Source organism: Choloepus didactylus, chromosome 9, assembly GCF_015220235.1.
Source record: "Choloepus didactylus isolate mChoDid1 chromosome 9, mChoDid1.pri, whole genome shotgun sequence".
Classification (NCBI taxonomy): Eukaryota; Metazoa; Chordata; class Mammalia; order Pilosa; family Megalonychidae; genus Choloepus; species Choloepus didactylus.
In genome coordinates, this window is record NC_051315.1 from 36,992,079 (window position 1) to 37,012,508 (window position 20,430).

At 48.6% G+C, this 20,430-nt stretch overlaps 1 protein-coding gene across 1 annotated transcript; it reads left to right on the top strand.

Annotated features, from left to right (window-relative positions):
* The first annotated feature begins 15,006 nt into the window (after nucleotides 1-15,006).
* On the top strand, nucleotides 15,007-19,501 carry LOC119544182 (B-cell CLL/lymphoma 9 protein-like). The gene has a single exon (XM_037849405.1). The coding sequence runs from the start codon at nucleotides 15,093-15,095 to the stop codon at nucleotides 19,146-19,148; it is 4,056 nt and encodes a 1,351-aa protein (XP_037705333.1). The 5' UTR covers nucleotides 15,007-15,092; the 3' UTR covers nucleotides 19,149-19,501.
* Nucleotides 19,502-20,430: the final 929 nt, after the last annotated feature.

Genomic DNA, 20,430 nt, shown 5'->3' on the forward strand with positions numbered 1-20,430 from the left:
GAAAGGGCGGGGCTTAAGGCATAAGATGGCGGACTAGCTCCGCCCTGTGAAAGGGAGGGGCCTAAGGCATAAGATGGCGGACTAGCTCCGCCCTATGAAAGGGCGGGGTAAAGCGCATGCGGTTTCCGGTCTGGCTTAGGGCTGACGTCATCACTAGAGCACTTCCTCCCCTCAGTAGAAGAAGGAGGAAGTTCGCCATTTTGGAGCAGTCTGGGGGGGCAGTTGCAAAGAGGTACACGGCGCCAAACAAAGAAAGAAACACACAAAGGACTACAGCAAAGTAATGGAGGGAAAGAGGGAGAGCGTTAGGAGGAATGGGGGTTATAGAAAAAAAGGACGAGAGGTAGACGGAAGAATGGGTAGTGGGGAAGGGAGGAGCGGCTCCGGAGCGGCGAGGGAGAGGCGGCCCCTGACGTGGAGCGGCGAGGGAGAGGCGGCCCCTGACGCGGAGCGGCGAGGGAGAGGCGGCTCCTGACGCGGAGCGGCGAGGGAGAGGCGGCTCCGGGAGCGGCGAGGGAGAGGCGGCCCTTACCTTGCAGGCGAGGAGAAGGGGAGCTGGAGAGGCGTCCGGGCGAGCGAGTGGCGTCACTGGACCGCTGCGTAGAGAGGACTTCCAAGTGCAGGGGCCCCACGTTGGGCGCCAGTTGCGGTCGCAGTTGATTCGTCTGGGGGGGGGTGGCGGCCGGTAGCTAAATCCTAGGCTCCCAGGCTTGCTCTGAAGGTACCGGCGGCGGGGGCTCTTTCCCGGAGGCGAAGGCGAGGCGGGGGATTTGGCTAGGTCCCCGGCGGGGGGGCGTGCAAGGTGTGGAGGGCGGCGAGAAGGAACAGGCAGGACACGGTACTTGAGGGATGATGAAACCAAGAGAGAGAGCTTTATTAGGCGAGAACACAAGCTTATATTGGGCGATTAGAGGGCGGGGTAGCTATAGAGGTCGAAGGCTTGGATTGGTTCAGAGAGGGCGCGGAGGTTGAATGACAAGGGGCGGGAGTAGTTTTGGTACTAACGGTGGGGGAGTTGCTCTGGCAATGGGGAGTGTCAGGGGCAAGATAAGGGGGTGGGGAAAAGGCGGTTCCCTCCGGCAAGCCTCCCCTAACGGTGGTATTTTGGGTGAGGAAATGGGGCCTGCCTCCGGCTCCACTTTCTCAGGCCTGGGGGGCAGTGGAGGGCGCTGTCGCCCGTGCCCACCACCCTCCCCAGGGGCTGATCAGGTCCCCCAGCCCAGGCCCGCCAAGTCGAAGCACGTAATCAGTATCCCGCATGGTGGTGTTGGTAGCATAATGTTGAGAGTGAAATTAATGCCACTGATTGTAAACTTAAAATGGTTAAAATGGCAAGTTTTACGTTATATATGTGTTACCACAATAAACAAAAAATTAGTGGACAGAAGGGAGCTATTTTCATGCAACAAAGTTGACCAGGTATCAGTATGCACGTGTGGCCATTTTGTGATAAGCTTTCAAGGTGTGTCTATTTTATCAGCTCCTCTTGTTGAATGACAACATATTTGCTCTTTCCTTTCTATCCCCAAAGAATGATCGTGAGTACATGTGCACACGTCAGCCTCCTGTGCCCCAGCCGCTGACCAAGAAGTTGATCAGGAAGGGATTATGCCATCTCATGAGCTTGGGCAGTTCATTGGTAAGGGAGGGGACTGGTGACCTGAGCAAATAAGGGTTGCTAGAGGAAAGAGACTTAGAGAATGATGTATAAAATGTGTAAATTTGGTCAAAGTGTTGAGTCCAGGATCTAAAATCAGGCAGGAGGCACCATAAAAATACCAAGGGTTCCAGTGGGCAGCTGGATTCAGAATCCAAGAGCACCCTTGAGCCAGCAAACTGCAAGTGGCATAAGGGAGGGGCAGGGGACACTGGACTCAGGGCAGAGGACCTCTCATTCAGGTCCCTCCTTTGCAGGGTGTGGACTGATTGCCAGGCAGGCAGTTGCAGCCAGAGACTGAGCTCTGCGGATGGACGGACGTTCTTAACTCTAGAAGAGATGAGGTGGAGCTGGGCCTGAGGCTCTGCCAACCTCTTGGTCTTGGCTTCTCCATCCCCTGTGTCAGGGAGGCTCTTCCTGGGTAGCTCAGGGCTGGGGACTCTGCTCCAGTTTAGAGGTGGCAGAGTCCACAAGGAGGCAGCTGACGGGTGCAAGCACTAGGAGGGACAGAGCCTGGGGAGGAGACCGGGGAGGGCTGGGCGCTCGTGCCCACCATGCTCCAGAGGCTTTGCTGTCCCTCCAGGGCTCAGCTGCCCAGAGTCCATTAGTGCTCAGAGCCAAAGTACCTTGGCCAGCTCAGCAGGCATAATGGTATTAAGGGGAGATGGGGCCAGTGCCAGACAGTAAAGTGCTGGAGCACCTCTTGGCACTCCTGTTTAAGAATTTGGAAAAGCCCGAGTTGATGAAGCAGTTTCATAATCTGATAAATTTTGGAGGAAGGTGAATGGGAGCATGAAGCCTGGTGGGGTTGCCTGAGGCAAATGTGGTTCTTCCCTCCTTATTGGGGTCTCTCCTCCTCGTGCAAAATCTCTCCCAACCACTATCATCAGTGATGTCTGCACATGTGGACTGAGCACCTGCCAGGCGTATGTGCAGGCACCAAGGATCAAAGAAGAAGTGAGAACACCCCTGCCCTCCAGGGGCTGGCAGTTGGGGTAGAGAGGCTTTTTTTAAGAGGGAGCCGAGACCAGGGCCAGGCAAGGGACTGGGATGCGGCCACTGCCCCGCTGCTGCTCTCCTGGTGACAGAAGGACCACGTCTCTCCTTTAATTTCAGTGCTGTTCTTGACTGCCAGCACCCACTGGTGCAGCTTTTTCTGGGGTCAGTGTTCTCGGGGATGATCCACATGCTGCCAGGAGCATCGAGCCAAGCACATTAGACAACTCACTAATCCTCTCTGAGCCTCAGTTTCTTCATCTGTAAAATGAGGCGGTTGGACTTTTGAGTGGACACTTACCAGAGGCCTTTTAAAGACAAAGTAGAGCAGCACTTCTCAAACTGTAGCATGCATTTGACTCACCCAGGGAGCTTGTCAAAATTCAGATTCTGACTCAATAGGTCTGGGGGGCCTGAGATCCTGCATTTTGAATGGTCCCAGATGATGTGGCTGCTGCGGGTCCCTGGACTACACTTCAAGGGACAAGGAAAAAGATCACATCACGTAGGAGGGTGGTGGCAAGAGCCAACACTTTAGTCAAACTGCCCTGGGTTTGAAGTCCAGTGCTACTACTACCACTGGGCTCTTCCTTAACTTCTCTGAGCCTCAGTTTCCTCATCTGTAAGACGGGGGTAACACTGCCTTCCATGCGGGTTTGTGGTGAAGGATAAATTAGGGTTTGTGAAATGGGTTGCATAATGTCAGCAAGTAGCAAATACTCAACGATTGATGGCTTTGCCTGTTCCTCCTTCCCAGAAACCCCTACATGCCTATACAACCACAAAAAATAAAATAAAATAAAATAAAATTTAATAAATAAAATCCAGTTACTTCCCCAGCCTGCCCTGAAGGGAGGAAATTGCTGGGGCTGGGTGCATGGGTGTTGGTTTTGCATCCTTGGACTGCTATAGAGACTCAGGATCTGCCTTTGGATTAAACGTCCCCATTGTGGCAAGGGGCTGCCTTCTCATGGGTACAGTGAGGCCAGTTGGCTCTGCCCTGCACCCTGCCCGAGGTGATCTGCCACACCCTCAGGTGGGCTCTCACACCCAGGGTGGCGGCTGCCTCGGAAAGCGACCTGCACCCTGCCACACTCTGACCTACTGTTTACAGTATAGTTCCTGAACGTCTTTGAGACTCATGCAGTGATGTACCTGTATCTAATTTGTGGATTGGCTTAAAATGTATTCCAGCCTCTCTGTTTTAATGGAAATGAAAACCATCCCACGATTCTTGATGCTGCCCCACAGACACAGAGGCAAAATGTCTTGTTTATTCTTGGGTGTGTCTCTTAGTCCCCATTTCAACCGAGGGATCCATTGATTGATCTCTTCCCTTGCAAAATGCTCTTCTCGTGTGCTCCTGGCTAACTAATTTCTATTTGGCATCTGCTCCCCCAAACCCAATGTATCAGCAACTCCCATCAGCTCTGCTTTCAGAATACGTCAGGAATCAGACCCTGGTTCTCCTCCTCCCAGTCGGAACACCTGCTTCTCTCGCTTAAACTTCTGACAATAGCCGCCTACCTGGTTTCCCTGCTTCCACACTCAGCCAACGCCCCTTCATTTTCCACATAGGTCTGTTTATAATGCAAATCAGATCGTGTCACTCCCTTGTTTAAAACCTTCCCATTACATCTAAAACCCCTTAACTGCCCACTGACTTCCATGGCTGACCTCTTTAACCCCGTCTCCTTGCATTCTCCACCTGCTTACTGTGCTCCAACCACACTGGTGCTCCTGCTGTTCCCCAAACCTTCAAGTTCATCCCTGCCTCGAGCAGCCCCTCTGGGGTGTGTGCACCCCGTCCCCCCACGTTGTCACAGAGCTCGCTTACACCTTCTCATCACTCGAGTCTCAACTGAAATGCTACCTCTTCAGGGCAGCCTGTCTCACTCACCATCACTCTGATTTGTTTTTTTAACCAGCTTTATTTCCTCCACAGCACTCATCACTATATGATGTTGTATTGTGTTAGCTTTGTGTACCTGTTCACTGTCTGTCTTCCTCTACTAGAATGAAAGTTCCCTGAGGGCAGGTTCTTAAGCACTGCTGTAGCCATAGAGCATGGATCATGGCAGTTGCTCAATAAATATTTGATGAATGAATGAATGAATGAATGAATACACTGCCTCACTGGGTGAAATTCTCTGTTTTCCTCACCATGCCCATCTTTTCCTTTTCTTCATAATGTACTACCCTTCGCCTTTCCCCCAGTAACCTAACCTCTCAGTGCGGCCAATTAATCACGTAGTGAATCCTTTTTTTTTTCTTTTTACATAATTCCAAACTTACAGAACAGTAGTAAAAATAATACAAACCCACAGAGAGAACCTCCAACATACCTCCCACCCAGATATCCGATCCACCAACTTTTAACATTTTGCCACATTTGCCATATCACTCTGTTTATCTATCCATCCATCCATCTATCCATGTCTATCTGTCTATTATCTATTTTCTAACCATTTAAGACTAGGTTGTATGCAACACACATGGAAATTTTAGTTATGCAAATGTAAAGCAAAGATCCCCTATTTAAATGAAGGTATTTGAGACTAACACTAAGGAGCTAAAATTTCTTAGGATTTAAGACAGTAAAATGCTGTTCTTGCTAGATGCTGAGTATTATCTCTGCAGACTGCTTTTAGAGAAAATGGGGGGGGGGGGCAATAATGATGGAACAGCCAGCATGGTGCCTGGGCCTTGGACTTGGACTGTACCCCTATATTAATCAGAGGAATGGGGGCTAGGAGATAATGGGACTGTGTACATGGGAGAATTTGTGAGACTCAAGGCTCAAGTCACACTTTCAGGTCAGGTGACAAAGTGTGGCTGAGGGTTAATAGTAAAAGGATAATACTAGTATTAATAATAATAATAGCAAACACTTCTCTAGGGCTATTCCATGCTAGGCAGTGGTCTAACACTTTATTAGTATTATCTCATTTATCCTTATAATACTCTATGAGGTGATGCAATTATAATCCCCATTTTACAGATAAGGAAATTGAGGCACAGAGCGGTTTGGTGGCTTGTCCAAAGTCACAGAGACATAAGTGGAGTGGGAATCTAAACCCAAGCTGTCTAGCTCCAGAGCCTGGGCCATTTCTCCCTCTCACATCTGATTAAGGAGAGAGTCCGTTTCCCTCCACCTCTACATGAAACCCTGAGGATCGACACTTCTGGTCAATGGCATCCCATTTCCCTCATGGAGCTGAATATTGCTGAAAAACAGGAAAGTGAAAAGTGAATGCTTTTCATCTATTTATTTTTTATCTGGCCACCTGATTGAACTCTTGTAAAATCTGTTCTATTAGATTTTCCACTAACTTCCCTGTGCTTTGGGCAGGTGGTAATCATGTTTTCTTCAATTATGTATAATTTCACTTCCACTTTTCCTATAGCCATACCTCCATTTCCATTTGTGGCCTTATCGCCTTGGCTCTAATTTATGGGGAAAAGAATGGAATTCAGTTTCAGAGTGGCTGTTGGAAGGATAAATATGAAATCAGAGAACAGAGGGGCCGAGTGGATGGTTAGGAAACTATTATAGTAATTTAGGTGTGATGTCGTAATGGCCTTGTCTAGGATGGTTGCTAAGGACCTAGGAAAGGAAGGCACGTATGAGAAAGATATTTTAGATAACAAATTTGCTGGACTTGGTGATGTGAGTGAACAGTAGAATAAATGCATCCTACCTGAAACCTAGTGCTTTACCTGATGGTGACAATTCATAACATACGTCAGTATCTATTGAAAACATATATCTGGTCATCTAAAAAGAACACAGAGGAAGGAAATGAATCATAAGCCTCAGCTTATGACAGCAAATCAAATCTTCGTAGTTCCTTCTTCGATCCCTGAACTAGCCAGCCCCATTGCCTGTCTGCCTGCCCCAGCCCCACAAACTTCTCCTTCTTCCTCCAAACCACCAATATCCTTTCCTGCTCAGGAGCATCCGGGCCGTCATGCATGCTGTTTCCTATTCTTCCAATGGTCTTTGTTTAAACTGCGCTTGCTCAGGAGCCCTCCCCTGACTTGCCCTCCCTCCCTCACACTGGGCCTGAGCAGCCTGCACTTTTGCTTCCAAAGCTTTTGCCACAGTCGCAGTTGGGTGGGCATCTGCATGATTGTTTGATGCTTGTTTCCCTCTCTAGACCATACGTTGCATGAGGCCATGAGCCGCGGTGGTATTTGTCCCTGCCGTGTCCCCAGTCCTATTCCAGGGAGCTGGAATATGGGATATATCAATAAATGTGTGCTGAAGCAATTCATGGCTATCTAAAGCCTATCTTAAATAGTTAACACTTGCATGGTACTTTTCTAGTTTATAGATGAACAATTTACATCTCTTGAGTCTCACCTGGTCTTCATGTCAACCCTGTGAGAAATGCAGATGTGGAGCAGCAGCGGCACCCTATAGATGTTTGATATTTCCATCTGTATCATCTCACTTGGTGCTCACTTAGACCCTTGGATTTTACAGTCCGGCAGAACTGGGCTCTGCACACGACATGCACTCACACTTCTCCATCTTTACGGATGCAGGACCTTCCCACTGCCAAACATGGCCCCTTATGTGGGGGACACCCCTGAGCCCCACCCAGACCCCCTTTACCAGACCACAGCCCTGGCCCAGCTTCTGGGAGAGTTTGCTGTTAACAGCTCACAGCAGTTCCCTTCTCTAGAGAGTTGCCCCCTTCCGAAGAACAGAGAACAAGACTCCTCATCTGGGAAGAGGCGGCACATAGTCAACCGCTGCCTGACCCAGGGATGCAGAAAGGCGCCTCCTTCCCTCCAGGTGGGATGATGCTGCGGTGCAATTAGTGCACCTGAGGTTCCTCACGGGACCAGGCTGAAGCTGGCCTCCTGGGGGGCCCGCATCCCTGCTTCCCTCGCTTTCCCCAAGGACCCCCATCTCAGATTCTGAATTGTCCGCCATTCAAGTCTCTGTCCACCCCACAGAGCTTTTCCATGGGAGAAGAACTTCCCTCTTTCCTGGAGGTGGGAAGACTGGTGAGTGAGTCCCAGTAGGCTGGTGGGTGTGGAGGGATCTCCACAGGGCGGGAATTTCCCCAGGGCTGAGGAAACCAGGAAATGGTCTTCCGTGAGGCTCCCAGGCCCACCCTTCATTCCTTAGTGAGCTGGCTCCTGCCAGTGAAGAGAAGCAATACTCATTCCTCAGTCTCCTTTCTCCCATTTCTAATGCCTGGGAAGAAAGGGAGGGGAGTCTTTGCGTTACACTTCGGGGCTGACAAGAATGGGACCCCAGTATCTTACATGCTGCCACTACTGGTCCCCTTATCTCAGGCTTCCAAACAGAGAGGCCCAAGGGGAAGCTGGAAGCTTCTCCCACCTGCCTAAGGTCTGCTTCCCTCTTCCATGTCTGGTGAGACCCTCAGGTGAGACCCTACCCCTTTCCCACAAGGACATAGGACATGGCTGTACTCTGGGAATGCCAAAGTCCACGCCTCTGAATTTAAGTAGAAAAGCCCAAAATTCACCTCAGAAATGTACACATAAAATTAGTTTTTCTCTATTTTTTGTTCCTCAACTAGACAATAAACTCCAGGAAGGCAGAAACCATGTCACGTTTATCTTTGTACTTACCGAGAAAGCAAGAATATAAATTGAGTTGGAAGAGTCTTTAGAAAATATGTGGTACAATTTCCTAGGACAGAGCCTTGTGGTCAATCTCATTGAACAAATGACCGAATGTTTTATTTTTAATAGGATCTCACAATAACTTAACCGAAAGGATATGTGATGGCTAAGTTCATGTGTCAACTTGGCTAGGTTATGGTGTCTACTTGTTTGGTCAAGCAAACACTGGCCTGATTGTTATTATGAGGATATTTTGTGGTTTCAAGTCATCAGTAAGTTGATTGCAACTCTGGCTGATTACGTCTGCAATCCACTGAGGAGCTTGCCTTCAACAGAGAAAAGTCACATGCAATCAGCTGAAAGCCTTAAAAGGAGAACTGATGATTTCAGCCTTCAGAAGGAAGAATTTCCATCTCTCCTTCACCCAGCCAGCTTCTCCTGGGGAATTCATAGAAAACCTTCATCAAACTTCCCAGCTTGCAGCCCGCCCTTTGGAATTCAGACTTGCCCATCCCCACAGCCATGTGAGTCAGTACCTATGATAAATCCCATAATATTTACATTATATATATATATAATCTTGTCTGTTCTGTTTCCCTGGAGAATCCTGACGAATGCAGATATTAAAGTGGGTATGCTAGTTAGAGCCAATTTTATATTAATATTTTAGGGCAGGGAGGCCTATAGGAAGACGTCTTTTAAAAAATCTATGTCAAGGGTTTGCCTGACATTTTGAAGATAAGAAGAGTGTGGACTATGATGAGAGTCTTCCAGGCAGAACTAAAACTTTTGCACAACAGTGTGTCTTATTCCTTGAATGGAAAATTCTCAAGCCATTTCTATGTGTTTCTGGAATAAAGTGAGCCAGTCCCAGTCTCTTTCTCTCTCCCTGGTCCCAACACCCATCCCCTTCCGGTTACCTTCGGCTGTTGGTAGCGTCAGCCACAGATGGAGACTGCAGATAAGTTACAAAGTGCATGATCCACTTTCAGATAAAGATGGGAGGAATTTATTCATTTTTTCAACTATTCACATTTTAAAAATAAACCAACTATCTCAGTTTTCTGGGGCTGCCATAACAAAGTATGGCACGCTTGGTAACTTAAAACAACAGAAATTTATTGTCTCACTGTTCTGGAGCTAGAAGTTCAAAATCAAGGTGTTGGCAGGGCCGTGTTCCCTCTGAAACCTATATCCTTCCTTATCTCTTCCTAGCTTCTGGTATTCGCTGGCAATCTTTGGCAGCTGCAACACCAGCACCTCAATCTCTGCTTCCATCATCACATGGCATTCTCCCCTTGTCTGTGTATCCAAATCGTCCTCTTCTTAGATGGACATCGGTCATATTGGATTAGGATCCGTCTTAATCCTGTTTGACTTCATCTTAACTAATTGCATCTTCAAAGTCCTTATTGCCAGATAAGGTCCCATTCATGGGCTGGGGGTTAGGACTTGAACACATCTTTTTCAGAGGACGCAATTCAACCCTTCCCTCCTTCCCTCCCTCCCTCCTTCCCTTCTTTTCTTGTGGTAGATGGTTGTATTAATGCCTCCAGTAAATGAACTCCTCATATCCACACTATTTGCCCTACAACTTTGCTGTTTCCTTCCCCTCAGATTCTGGCCTCAGCTATGTAACTTGCTTTGGCCAGTGGGGTGCTAGCAAATGTGAGGCAAGCAGAGGCTGGAACTGCCCAGCTGACTGACAGATTGGTGAGAAACAATAAATGATTGTTTTTCAGGCCACTAAATTTTGGAGTGTTTTCTTACACAACAACAGCAAACTAATATCCTCTCTCCATTCCTTTCTCCTTCCCTTCTTTTAAAATATTTTAATATATGTGTGTGTTGTGTTTCCTACATTTCTTCTTGCGTTGTAATTTAAGGACTGTGAAGGTTTATATATTTATGTCCCCCAGAAAAAGCCATATTCTTTAATGCATTTTTGTGGGGGCAGATGTATTAATGTGGATTGGGTTGGAGACTATTGGTTCAGTGTCGATGTGACCCACCCAACTGTAGGTGATAATTCTGATTGGATAATTTCCATGGAGGCGTGGCCCCACCATTCAGCATGGGCATTGTTTAGTTTATCAGACAGAAGGAGCTCACAGTGAGCTGGAGCTGGGACAGACATTTTGAAGATGGTCATTGGAAGCTGATGCAGACATTCTGGAGAACGTCATTTTGAAACGCAGCCTAGGAGCAAGCAGACGCCAGCCACGTGCCTTCCCAGCTAACAGAGGTTTTCTGGATGCCAATGGCCTTTCTCCAGTGAAGGTACCCTTTGTTGATGGACACTTTATGGCCTTAAGACTGTAACTGTGTAACCAAATAAACCACCTTTTATAAAAGCCAATCCATTTCTGGTGTTTTGCCTTCCGGCAGCATTAGCAAACTAGAACACGGACTGAAGCATATCTTCAAGTTTCTCTTATTTCCTGATCACCTTAACTAGAATAGAACCCACCATCCTCTCTAGCATTTCACTTGTCTTTGTTGCACTTATTACTACTTGACAGTGCATGCCATATCCTTATTGGTTCATTGTCTACCTCCTCCAGGAGAACGTAAGCCACGTGAGGGTTTAGACCATACCTGTCTTTTCACCATTGTCTCCCCAGCACCTGGAACAGTACCTGGCACACAGAAGGCACCTTATGGATATCTGTTAAATGAGTGAATGAATGTTTCAAAATACTGGAACAAAGCTCTCCAGCCAATATATATTGCTGAGTGCTTATATGATGGATTAAATGGAGTGAAAAAGAACCTAATATTTAAATTTTGAGCCTGGAGTTGGAATTTTGCTGAGGTGGCCAGATAAATGCCAGTAAAAGTGGACAAAGAAATGGTACAAACTGTTAGTTTTCATTTATCAGAAATAAGAGGCTGAATGTTGCCAATATGTGTATTGCAGGAGTAAGAAGTCCTTCAAAAAGGGCTGGGAGAATCATTTGCCAAATGGGTTCAAGCTGTCACCCCACCCACAACTATGTGCTTACACAAAGAGAGCGTGGGTGCTTCACTAGTGTTGACAGGGTTGGTTTTTTAAAGTACTATACCCAATTCATCTCTTTTCTAGGTCAGTGTCTTATTCAGTTAATTCTTTGAGAATTCAGTGCTTTCTCTTCTCTCAAAGGGGAACACGTCATTTAAGGGAAAAATAAAGCCACCCTCACATTCCTAAGTCACCCATAGAGCAGCTGGACCAAGTGAGTGGCTTGGCTTTCCCAAGCTGAGACTGTTGGCAACAGGCTGTACCAATGGCCATATCATGGGCTCTAAAATTAGATCAGGATTTTACTGACTGTAATTAGGTAATTTGCATGTGTGGGTGGGTGGGATGGGGAGCATTGGCAGTGAAAAGCAGAAGGAGTAGAATCTTCCAGAGTCTGGTAGAATTGAATCTGAAATGAGTGATCTCATGGCTGGCACACAGCATTGAATTGCTGCATCAGCATCCATTTCAGGAAGAATTCCCCAGAGGAAAGGATGAGCTCTGTCTCATGGCTTCTCTTACTCCCCAAGATCCACTGACATTAATGCCATGGTTGTTGCCCATGGCTTCCGCTTTCCTGAGACAGGCCCTTCCACCCCAATCCACTTGGTTAAGGGATTACTTCTGACAACCATGATTTTCCCACATGATGTTAACCTGGCCAGAGGTGATTTGCCAATGGGGGCACCTGACTTGAGTTAAGGCCAGAGTCCTACCAAAATGAAATCAGGTCTGAGAAAGAGAACTTTTATAATTCTCCAAGAGGTTGGACGTCCAAACTCTTCTGAGCTGACAGAAGCTGAATATTCTGTGATATGTGCTGGAGAAACCAAGGAACCTGTGGTGGATTGAATTGTGAACCCCAGTTTGGACATGTTCTTGGTCTCGGTCCCCATTCTGGTGGGTGTGGACCCACTGTAAATAAGATCTCATCAGGATGTTTCTTCATGTAAGGTGTGGTCCAACTGAATCAGGTTCAGCTTTAATCCGATACTGGAGTCCTTTATAAGTGGAGTGAAAGCCAGTCAGAAAGAAAAGCCATGGAAGCAGCCAGAAGCTGTAAGTCAACGAAACTTGGAAGAGAAAGGAGTTGGTGCCACCATTTGCATGGCCAAGTTACAGAAAAGCCAAGGTACCCAAAGATTTTTGGCCAGCCAGAAGAAACCAACCTGGGAGGAAGCAAGCCTTCCAGCCTCTGAAACCATGTGCTAATAAAATCCTATTGTTAAGCCTGTATGGTATTTGCTTTAGCAGCTGGGAAACTAAATAGAACCCAATAAATATCCTGAGACATAAAGAAGAAAGCATGTACTCAGAAAAGAGCACAGACAAAACAAAGAGTAAAACTTTACTGTGCTCAAGTCCCTGATTCCAGTTCATTTCTGAGCCCAAGTGCAGTGTAGCCTTATTTTCTCAAGAATTATAATTAATTCTCCCTCTGTTTTGGCTTGAGCTAAGGTAGATTACTGTTGCTTGCAACCCAGAGAGTCCTAACTTACCCTGGACTATGTACCTCGATTGCTGCCATTGGTGGTGTGACCAGTTTCATGCCCTGTGGGAAGTGAAATCTGACTCACATGCCCATAAGCCTCAAACGTCACGGATCAAAGGAACTTGAAGGGCTGGAGCCTTTCATCCAAGTCTCCAGTCAGGAGAAGGATCACCTGTTTGTGGGAGGGTAAGAGGTCCTCTGGAGAGTGATGAGAATCTCCAAACCTTCCCTGGCTTCACAATATTTCATTGGCGTTTCTCACTGTGTTTAGAACACTGCTCTCATGTGATACTTAAAAGCTTCCAGTGCCTTCCCACTGCCAGTTGCATGTCACCCAGACATGATGACGTGTTGTTCAAGACTTTCATTGACTTGGCATTAACCTACTTTTCCAGGCTGAGTCCCCATTTTTCTCCACACAGTTTTGCGCTTCTTGTCCGCTGAAGGTGCAAGTGCTTGCATGCCAGGTGCCTCTAACCCTTTTGGCAGGAAAGTGTTTTAAGGGTTTTGATTTATATTGCCCTTCCAGAAAAATTACATACATCTACCCTCCTACCAGTAGGATAAGAGAAGGCTGCCTTCCTGGGACACTTTACAGCACCGGAGATTATGGTTCTTTGTAATCTTTGCCAATTTAATAGGCATTCCTTTGGTTACTAATGAGGCTGAATAATTTTCATGGATTTAAGGATAATTTGTAATTCTTTTGTGACTTGTGCTTTTATGCTTATGCTAATTTTTCCACTATGCATTTATAGTTGCCATACTGATTTGTAAGAATTGTTTATAACAGTTATATCAACTCTTTGTCATACATATTGCAAAAACCTTCCCTAGTTAACATTTGAAAATTATATTATGTATGGTTTTTGATGGATAGGACTTTGTGTTTTTATGAGGTTAAATATAACTTTTTTTTTTTTAATCTCTGATGGTTGCTGTCTTGGGTATTTTGTTTAGAATGGCTGTTAATTTTCTTTCAATCTTTATAGCATTTCTCCCAACTAGATTGAGGCTCTTTGAGGAAAGGGGTTGTTTTGTTTTCCAAGTTGCATCTGCTGATTCTACTCTTTATCCAACTTTTGTGTAAGGGGTCAGTAGGTAACTACTAATTCATTTATTTGTTCCTTTGGCAGGCAGCCTTCTAAGATGGTCCCCAGTGATCCATGCCTCCTGGTACTCACATCTTTGCATAATTCCTGCTCTTTGAGCAGGTACTGGACCTAATGACTTGCTTCTAATTAATGGAATCTGGCAAAAATGATGAGATGAGATTGGGATATGAAAGACGGTGTTTTCTGTCTTGTTCTTTTCCTTTTCACTCTGTCTCCGTCACTGGCTTTGATAATGCCAGTTGTTGTGAGGCCCAGGTGACAAGCAACTGAGGGCAGCCTCTGGCCAACAACCAGCAAGGAATTGCATCCTGCTAAAACCACACAAATGAGCTTGGAAGTGGCGCTTCCCCAGTTAAGCCTTGAGGTGACTCCAGCTCTGGCTGACACCTTGACTGAAGCCAGAGAAAGAACCTGAGCCACAGGCCCCCATTATGTGGTACCTGGCTTCCTAACCCACAGAAACAGTGAAATTATGAACGTTGGCATTTTAAGCCCCTACATGTTGCAGTAATTTGTTATGCAGTAATAGATAACAAATACAATTGTTGGAAAAAGGCTTCTGGACTTGGAGTACTTTCCTTTGGCCCCTGTTGAAGAAGACCTCATCTCATTTACTGTTTCAAAAAGAAAGGGAGGCGCCGCCGCCGCCGCTGGCCCCGGCCCCGGCCCCCCGGGGCTGAGAGCCGCCCCGGACCGAAGCCCCTTCCCCCACTCCGCTCCTCCTCCCCCTCCCCAGTCCTGCCTTCGGGGACTGAATGTGGACTAGTTGGTGTTATCCCACCTTGACCTAAAAATTTGCTTCTGTTTGGGAGGCAGGGATTGTCCTTGAAAGTTCTTCTCTGTCCTGATGTAGAAGAGAGAACAAATTGGACATCTTGAAAGGTGAGGGTTGCCTTTGAAAAAGGGGTTCGGGCTCCTCACCTCCAGGATGAGCACTGCAGTGTCGTGACCCTTGGGGTTTTTGTGTGCCCTGGAGATGCGAGATTTTCCTTTGGCAGCAGGAGGCACACACCCAGAGAATGCTGGAGCTGCAAGGGGAAAGGACCCACTTCCACAGCAGAGAAAAACAAAGAGGAAAAAGGCATACAGGAGGCCAGCACTGAGGGACGCACCCAGCAGGCAGGGGGCCACGGCCACTGCTCTCAGCAGCTGTTTCTGCTGCAGCCCGAGAGGAACTCGGCAAGCCTGTCCCTGTTTGTGACTGCAAGCTCAGGATTTCAATCAATGCATTCCAGCACCCCTAAAGTGAGGAACTCTCCATCAGGAAACACACAGAGTAGCCCTAAGTCAAAGCAGGAGGTGATGGTCCGTCCCCCTACAGTGATGTCCCCATCTGGAAACCCCCAGCTGGATTCCAAATTCTCCAATCAGGAATGTAATTCTGCTGATCACATAAAGCCCCAGGATTCCCAGCACACACCACACTCGATGACCCCATCAAATGCGACAGCTCCCAGGTCTTCCACTCCTTCCCATGGTCAGACTACTGCCCCAGAGCCCACCCCTGTGCAGAAGACTGCCACCAAAGTGGTGTACGTGTTTTCTACTGAGATGGCCAATAAAGCTGCAGAAGCTGTATTGAAGGGCCAGGTTGAAACTATCGTCTCTTTTCATATCCAGAACATATCTAACAAGACAGAGAGAAGCACAGCCCCTCTGAGCACACAGTTATCTGCCCTTCGGAATGATCCAAAACCTCTCCCACAGCAGCCCCCAGCTCCAGCCAACCAGGACCAGAATTCTTCCCAGAACACCAGACTGCAGCCGACTCCACCCACTCCGGCACCAGCAACCAAGCCTGCTGCACCCCCGCGTCCCCTGGACCGGGAGAGTCCTGGAGTAGAAAACAAACTGATTCCTTCTGTAGGCAGCCCTGCCAGCTCCACCCCACTGCCCCCTGACGGTCCTGGGCCAAACTCAACGCCCAACAACCGAGCAGTAACCCCTGTCTCCCAGGGGAGCAATAGCTCTTCAGCAGATCCCAAAGCCCCCCCGCCTCCACCGGTGTCCAGTGGAGAGCCCCCCACACTGGGAGAGAACCCCGATGGACTATCTCAGGAGCAGCTGGAGCACCGGGAGCGCTCTTTACAAACGCTCAGAGATATCCAGCGTATGCTTTTCCCTGATGAGAAAGAATTCACAGGAGGACAAAGTGGGGGACCCCACCAGAACACTGGGGTATTAGATGGACCTCAGAAGAAACCAGAAGGGCCAATACAGGCCATGATGGCTCAGTCCCAAAGCCTAGGTAAGGGAACTGTGCCCCGGACAGATGTGGGAGCTCCATTTGGCCATCAAGGACATAGAGATGTGCCCTTTTCTCCAGATGAAATGGTTCCACCTTCCATGAACTCTCAGCCTGGGCCCATAGGACCCGACCACCTGGACCATATGACTCCTGAGCAGATAGCTTGGCTGAAACTGCAGCAGGAGTTTTATGAGGAGAAGAGGAGGAAGCAGGAACAAGTGGTTGTGCAGCAGTGCTCTCTCCAAGATATGATGGTCCATCAGCATGGGCCTCGGGGAGTGGTCCGAGGGCCTCCCCCTCCTTACCAGATGACCCCTAGTGAAGGCTGGGGGCCTGGGGGTGCAGAGCCATTTTCTGATGGTATCAACATGCCACATTCTCTGCCCCCGAGGGGCATGGCTCCCCACCCCAACATGCCAGGGAGCCAGATGCGCCTCCCTGGATTTGCAGGAATGATAAACTCTGAAATGGAGGGGCCAAATGTCCCCAACCCGGCATCTAGACCAGGTCTCTCTGGAGTCAGTTGGCCAGATGATGTGCCAAAAATCCCAGATGGTCGAAATTTCCCTCCTGTCCAGGGCGTCTTCAGTGGTCCTGGCCGAGGGGAACGCTTTCCAAACCCCCAAGGGTTGTCCGAAGAGATGTTTCAACAGCAGCTGTCAGAAAAACAGCTGGGTCTCCCACCTGGGATGAGCATGGAAAGCATCAGGCCCAGCCTGGAGATGAACAGGATGCTCCCAGCTTCTCAGCGACACATGGAGCCGGGAAATAATCCTATTTTCCCTCGAATTCCAGTTGAGGGCCCTCTGAGTCCTTCCAGGGGTGATTTTCCAAAAGGAATGCCCCCACAGATGGGCCCAGGTCGGGAACTTGAGTTTGGGATGGTTCCTAGCGGCGTGAAAGGAGATGTCAATCTAAACGTCAACATGGGATCCAACTCTCAGATGATACCTCAGAAGATGAGAGAGGCTGGGGCCGGTCCCGAGGAAATGATGAAATTACGGCCAGGTGGCTCAGAGATGCTGCCTGCTCAGCAGAAGATGGTGCCCCTGCCATTTGGTGAGCATCCTCAGCAAGAGTACGCCGTGGGCCCCAGGCCATTCCTTCCCATGTCTCAGGGTCCAGGCAGCAACAGTGGCTTGCGGAATCTCAGAGAACCAATTGGGCCCGACCAAAGGACTAACAGCCGGCTCAGTCATATGCCACCACTACCTCTCAACCCTTCCAGTAACCCCACTAGTCTCAACACAGCTCCTGCAGTTCAGCGCGGCCTGGGGCGGAAGCCCTTGGATATATCTGTGGCAGGCAGCCAGGTGCACTCCCCAGGCATTAACCCTCTGAAATCTCCCACAATGCGCCAAGTCCAGTCACCCATGCTGGGCTCACCATCTGGGAACCTCAAGTCCCCCCAGACTCCATCGAAGCTGGCAGGCATGCTGGCGGGCCCAGCTGCTGCTGCTTCCATTAAGTCCCCCCCTGTCTTGGGGTCTGCTGCTGCTTCGCCTGTTCACCTCAAGTCTCCATCACTTCCTGCCCCGTCACCTGGATGGACTTCCTCTCCAAAACCTCCCCTTCAGAGTCCCGGCATCCCTCCAAACCACAAAGCACCCCTCACCATGGCCTCCCCAGCTATGCTGGGAAGTGTAGAGTCAGGTGGTCCCCCACCTCCTACAGCCAGCCAGTCTGCCTCTGTGAATATCCCCGGAAGTCTTCCCTCTAGTACACCTTACACCATGCCTCCAGAGCCTACCCTTTCCCAGAACCCACTCTCTATTATGATGTCTCGAATGTCCAAGTTTGCAATGCCCAGTTCTACCCCATTATACCATGATGCCATCAAGACTGTGGCCAGCTCAGATGACGACTCCCCTCCAGCTCGTTCTCCTAACTTGCCATCAATGAATAATATGCCAGGAATGGGCATTAATACACAGAATCCTCGAATTTCAGGTCCGAACCCCGTGGTTCCAATGCCAACCCTCAGCCCAATGGGAATGACCCAGCCACTTTCTCACTCCAATCAGATGCCCTCTCCGAATGCCATGGGACCTAACATACCTCCTCACGGGGTTCCAATGGGGCCTGGTTTAATGTCACACAATCCTATGATTGGTCATGGGTCCCAGGATCCTCCGATGGTACCTCAAGGACGGATGGGTTTCCCCCAGGGCTTCCCTCCAGTACAGTCTCCTCCACAGCAGGTTCCATTTCCTCACAATGGCCCCAGTGGGGGGCAGGGAAACTTCCCAGGAGGCATGGGTTTTCCAGGAGAAGGCCCCCTTGGCCGTCCCAGCAACCTGCCCCAAAGTTCAGCAGATGCAGCACTTTGCAAGCCTGGAGGCCCAGGGGGTCCCGACTCCTTCACTGTCCTGGGGAACAGCATGCCTTCAGTGTTTACAGACCCAGATTTGCAGGAGGTCATCCGACCTGGAGCCACCGGAATACCTGAGTTTGATCTGTCCCGCATTATTCCGTCTGAGAAGCCCAGCCAGACACTGCAATATTTCCCTCGAGGGGAAGTCCCAGGCCGTAAACAGCCCCAGGGTCCTGGACCTGGGTTTTCGCACATGCAGGGGATGATGGGTGACCAAGCCCCCAGAATGGGACTAGCATTACCCGGCATGGGAGGTCCAGGGCCGGTGGGAACGCCAGACATTCCCCTTGGTACGGCGCCATCCATGCCGGGCCACAACCCAATGAGACCGCCGGCGTTTCTCCAGCAAGGCATTATGGGACCTCACCATCGGATGATGTCACCAGCGCAGTCTGCGATGCCCGGCCAGCCCGCCCTGATGAGCAGTCCTGCTGCTGCTGTGGGCATGATGCCTGGCAAGGACCGGGGCGCTGCCGGGCTCTACACCCACCCCGGGCCCGTGGGCTCGCCGGGCATGATGATGTCCATGCAGGGCATGATGGGACCCCAACAGAACATTATGATCCCCCCACAGATGAGGCCTCGGGGCATGGCTGCCGACGTGGGCATGGGCGGATTCAGCCAAGGACCTGGTAACCCAGGAAACATGATGTTTTAAGCTGCTAAGATTGGATGTGCGGATCCTTGTCAAGATGAGATTCCAGGTCCTGAGAGCTGCTTTGAGGGAGTTCCAGGAAAACTATTGGTCATGCAATAGGAGAACAGAGACCCGAGGGCTGCTGTGGGGGAGGGGGGATCTCGAGAATGTATGGATTTACCTGAAAACAAATTCATTTAATCAACAGGTGTGTTTTTTTTAAGATTTTATTTTTTAAAAATTATTTTTGTGGACTTGGGTATCCCGTGATGGCGCCTACTTTTGGGAATCTGTAGCCGTGCTTTGAGAATTGCCATCGGTCATGTGTTGCACCGTTCTCTGTATGTTTACGTCCTTTGGACTGGCTTCTCCCAGGACTCTTCTGTTTTTGTTTTTTGATTTGGGCTTTATTTTTTTGTGTCTGTACTGTACTATATTGTAAAAGGGATTTTAGCAGAGACTTTAGTCTTTGGGGCAAGAGAAGAACAGGAATGCTGGGCTGTTTATTTTAGGTGGAGAATCCATCTTCAGACCTTCGGACTCTTTTCTTTCGACTCCAGTGTATAGAAAAACCAAACTACGACCTCAGAGCAGAGTATTAATGAAAAGCACAAAAAAAGGAACTAAGTTCAGCGAGGGGTGGGGGGAGGGGGGGACTTTGTTTTTAAAAATAATTAAGCTTAGGACATTTGTTTTTCAGTTCAAGTGCTCTTCAGCACTGTCTGTCTCTCCCAATATAAAAACCCACCTCCACATTTCTCTCGTTTTTCCTCTCCCATCCTTCTCCATCTTGGTTAAGTGTTTCCTTCCGTGTCCCCCACTGCTGATTCCCCTGCCGCCTTCCTCTCTTTTTTCCCTTTGGCAGCTGCAATACATGGTGTTGTTTTGGGAAATAAATCTAGTGAAGCCTCACCTTCTATGCCGAGCGTCCTCCTGGTTTCAGGAGGGGAAAGGTCTGTCCTTGGGATGCTCTACGGTCTTTTTTTCCTCTTAGTCTTTTTCTTCCCCAACATACCCTTCCCTGCCCACCTTTGTTTTCTGTTCTTCTTTTATTAGGAATTCCCAAGTGAATTTTATTAATGTGGGAGTGGAACAGATGCTAAAAGCTATCCAGGATTTTTTTTTTTTTTTTTTTTTTTGTGGTTCCTTCCCTTTTCCTCCCCCTCCCATGCGTAAAACGTTCTGTGTAACCTCCATTAAATTTGGTACAAAACCACTCGCCAGAGCTGTGGTGTCAGAAAAATAAAATATATTGTTTCTTACAAAAAAAAAAAAAAAAAAAAGAAAGGGAGAATATCTTTAG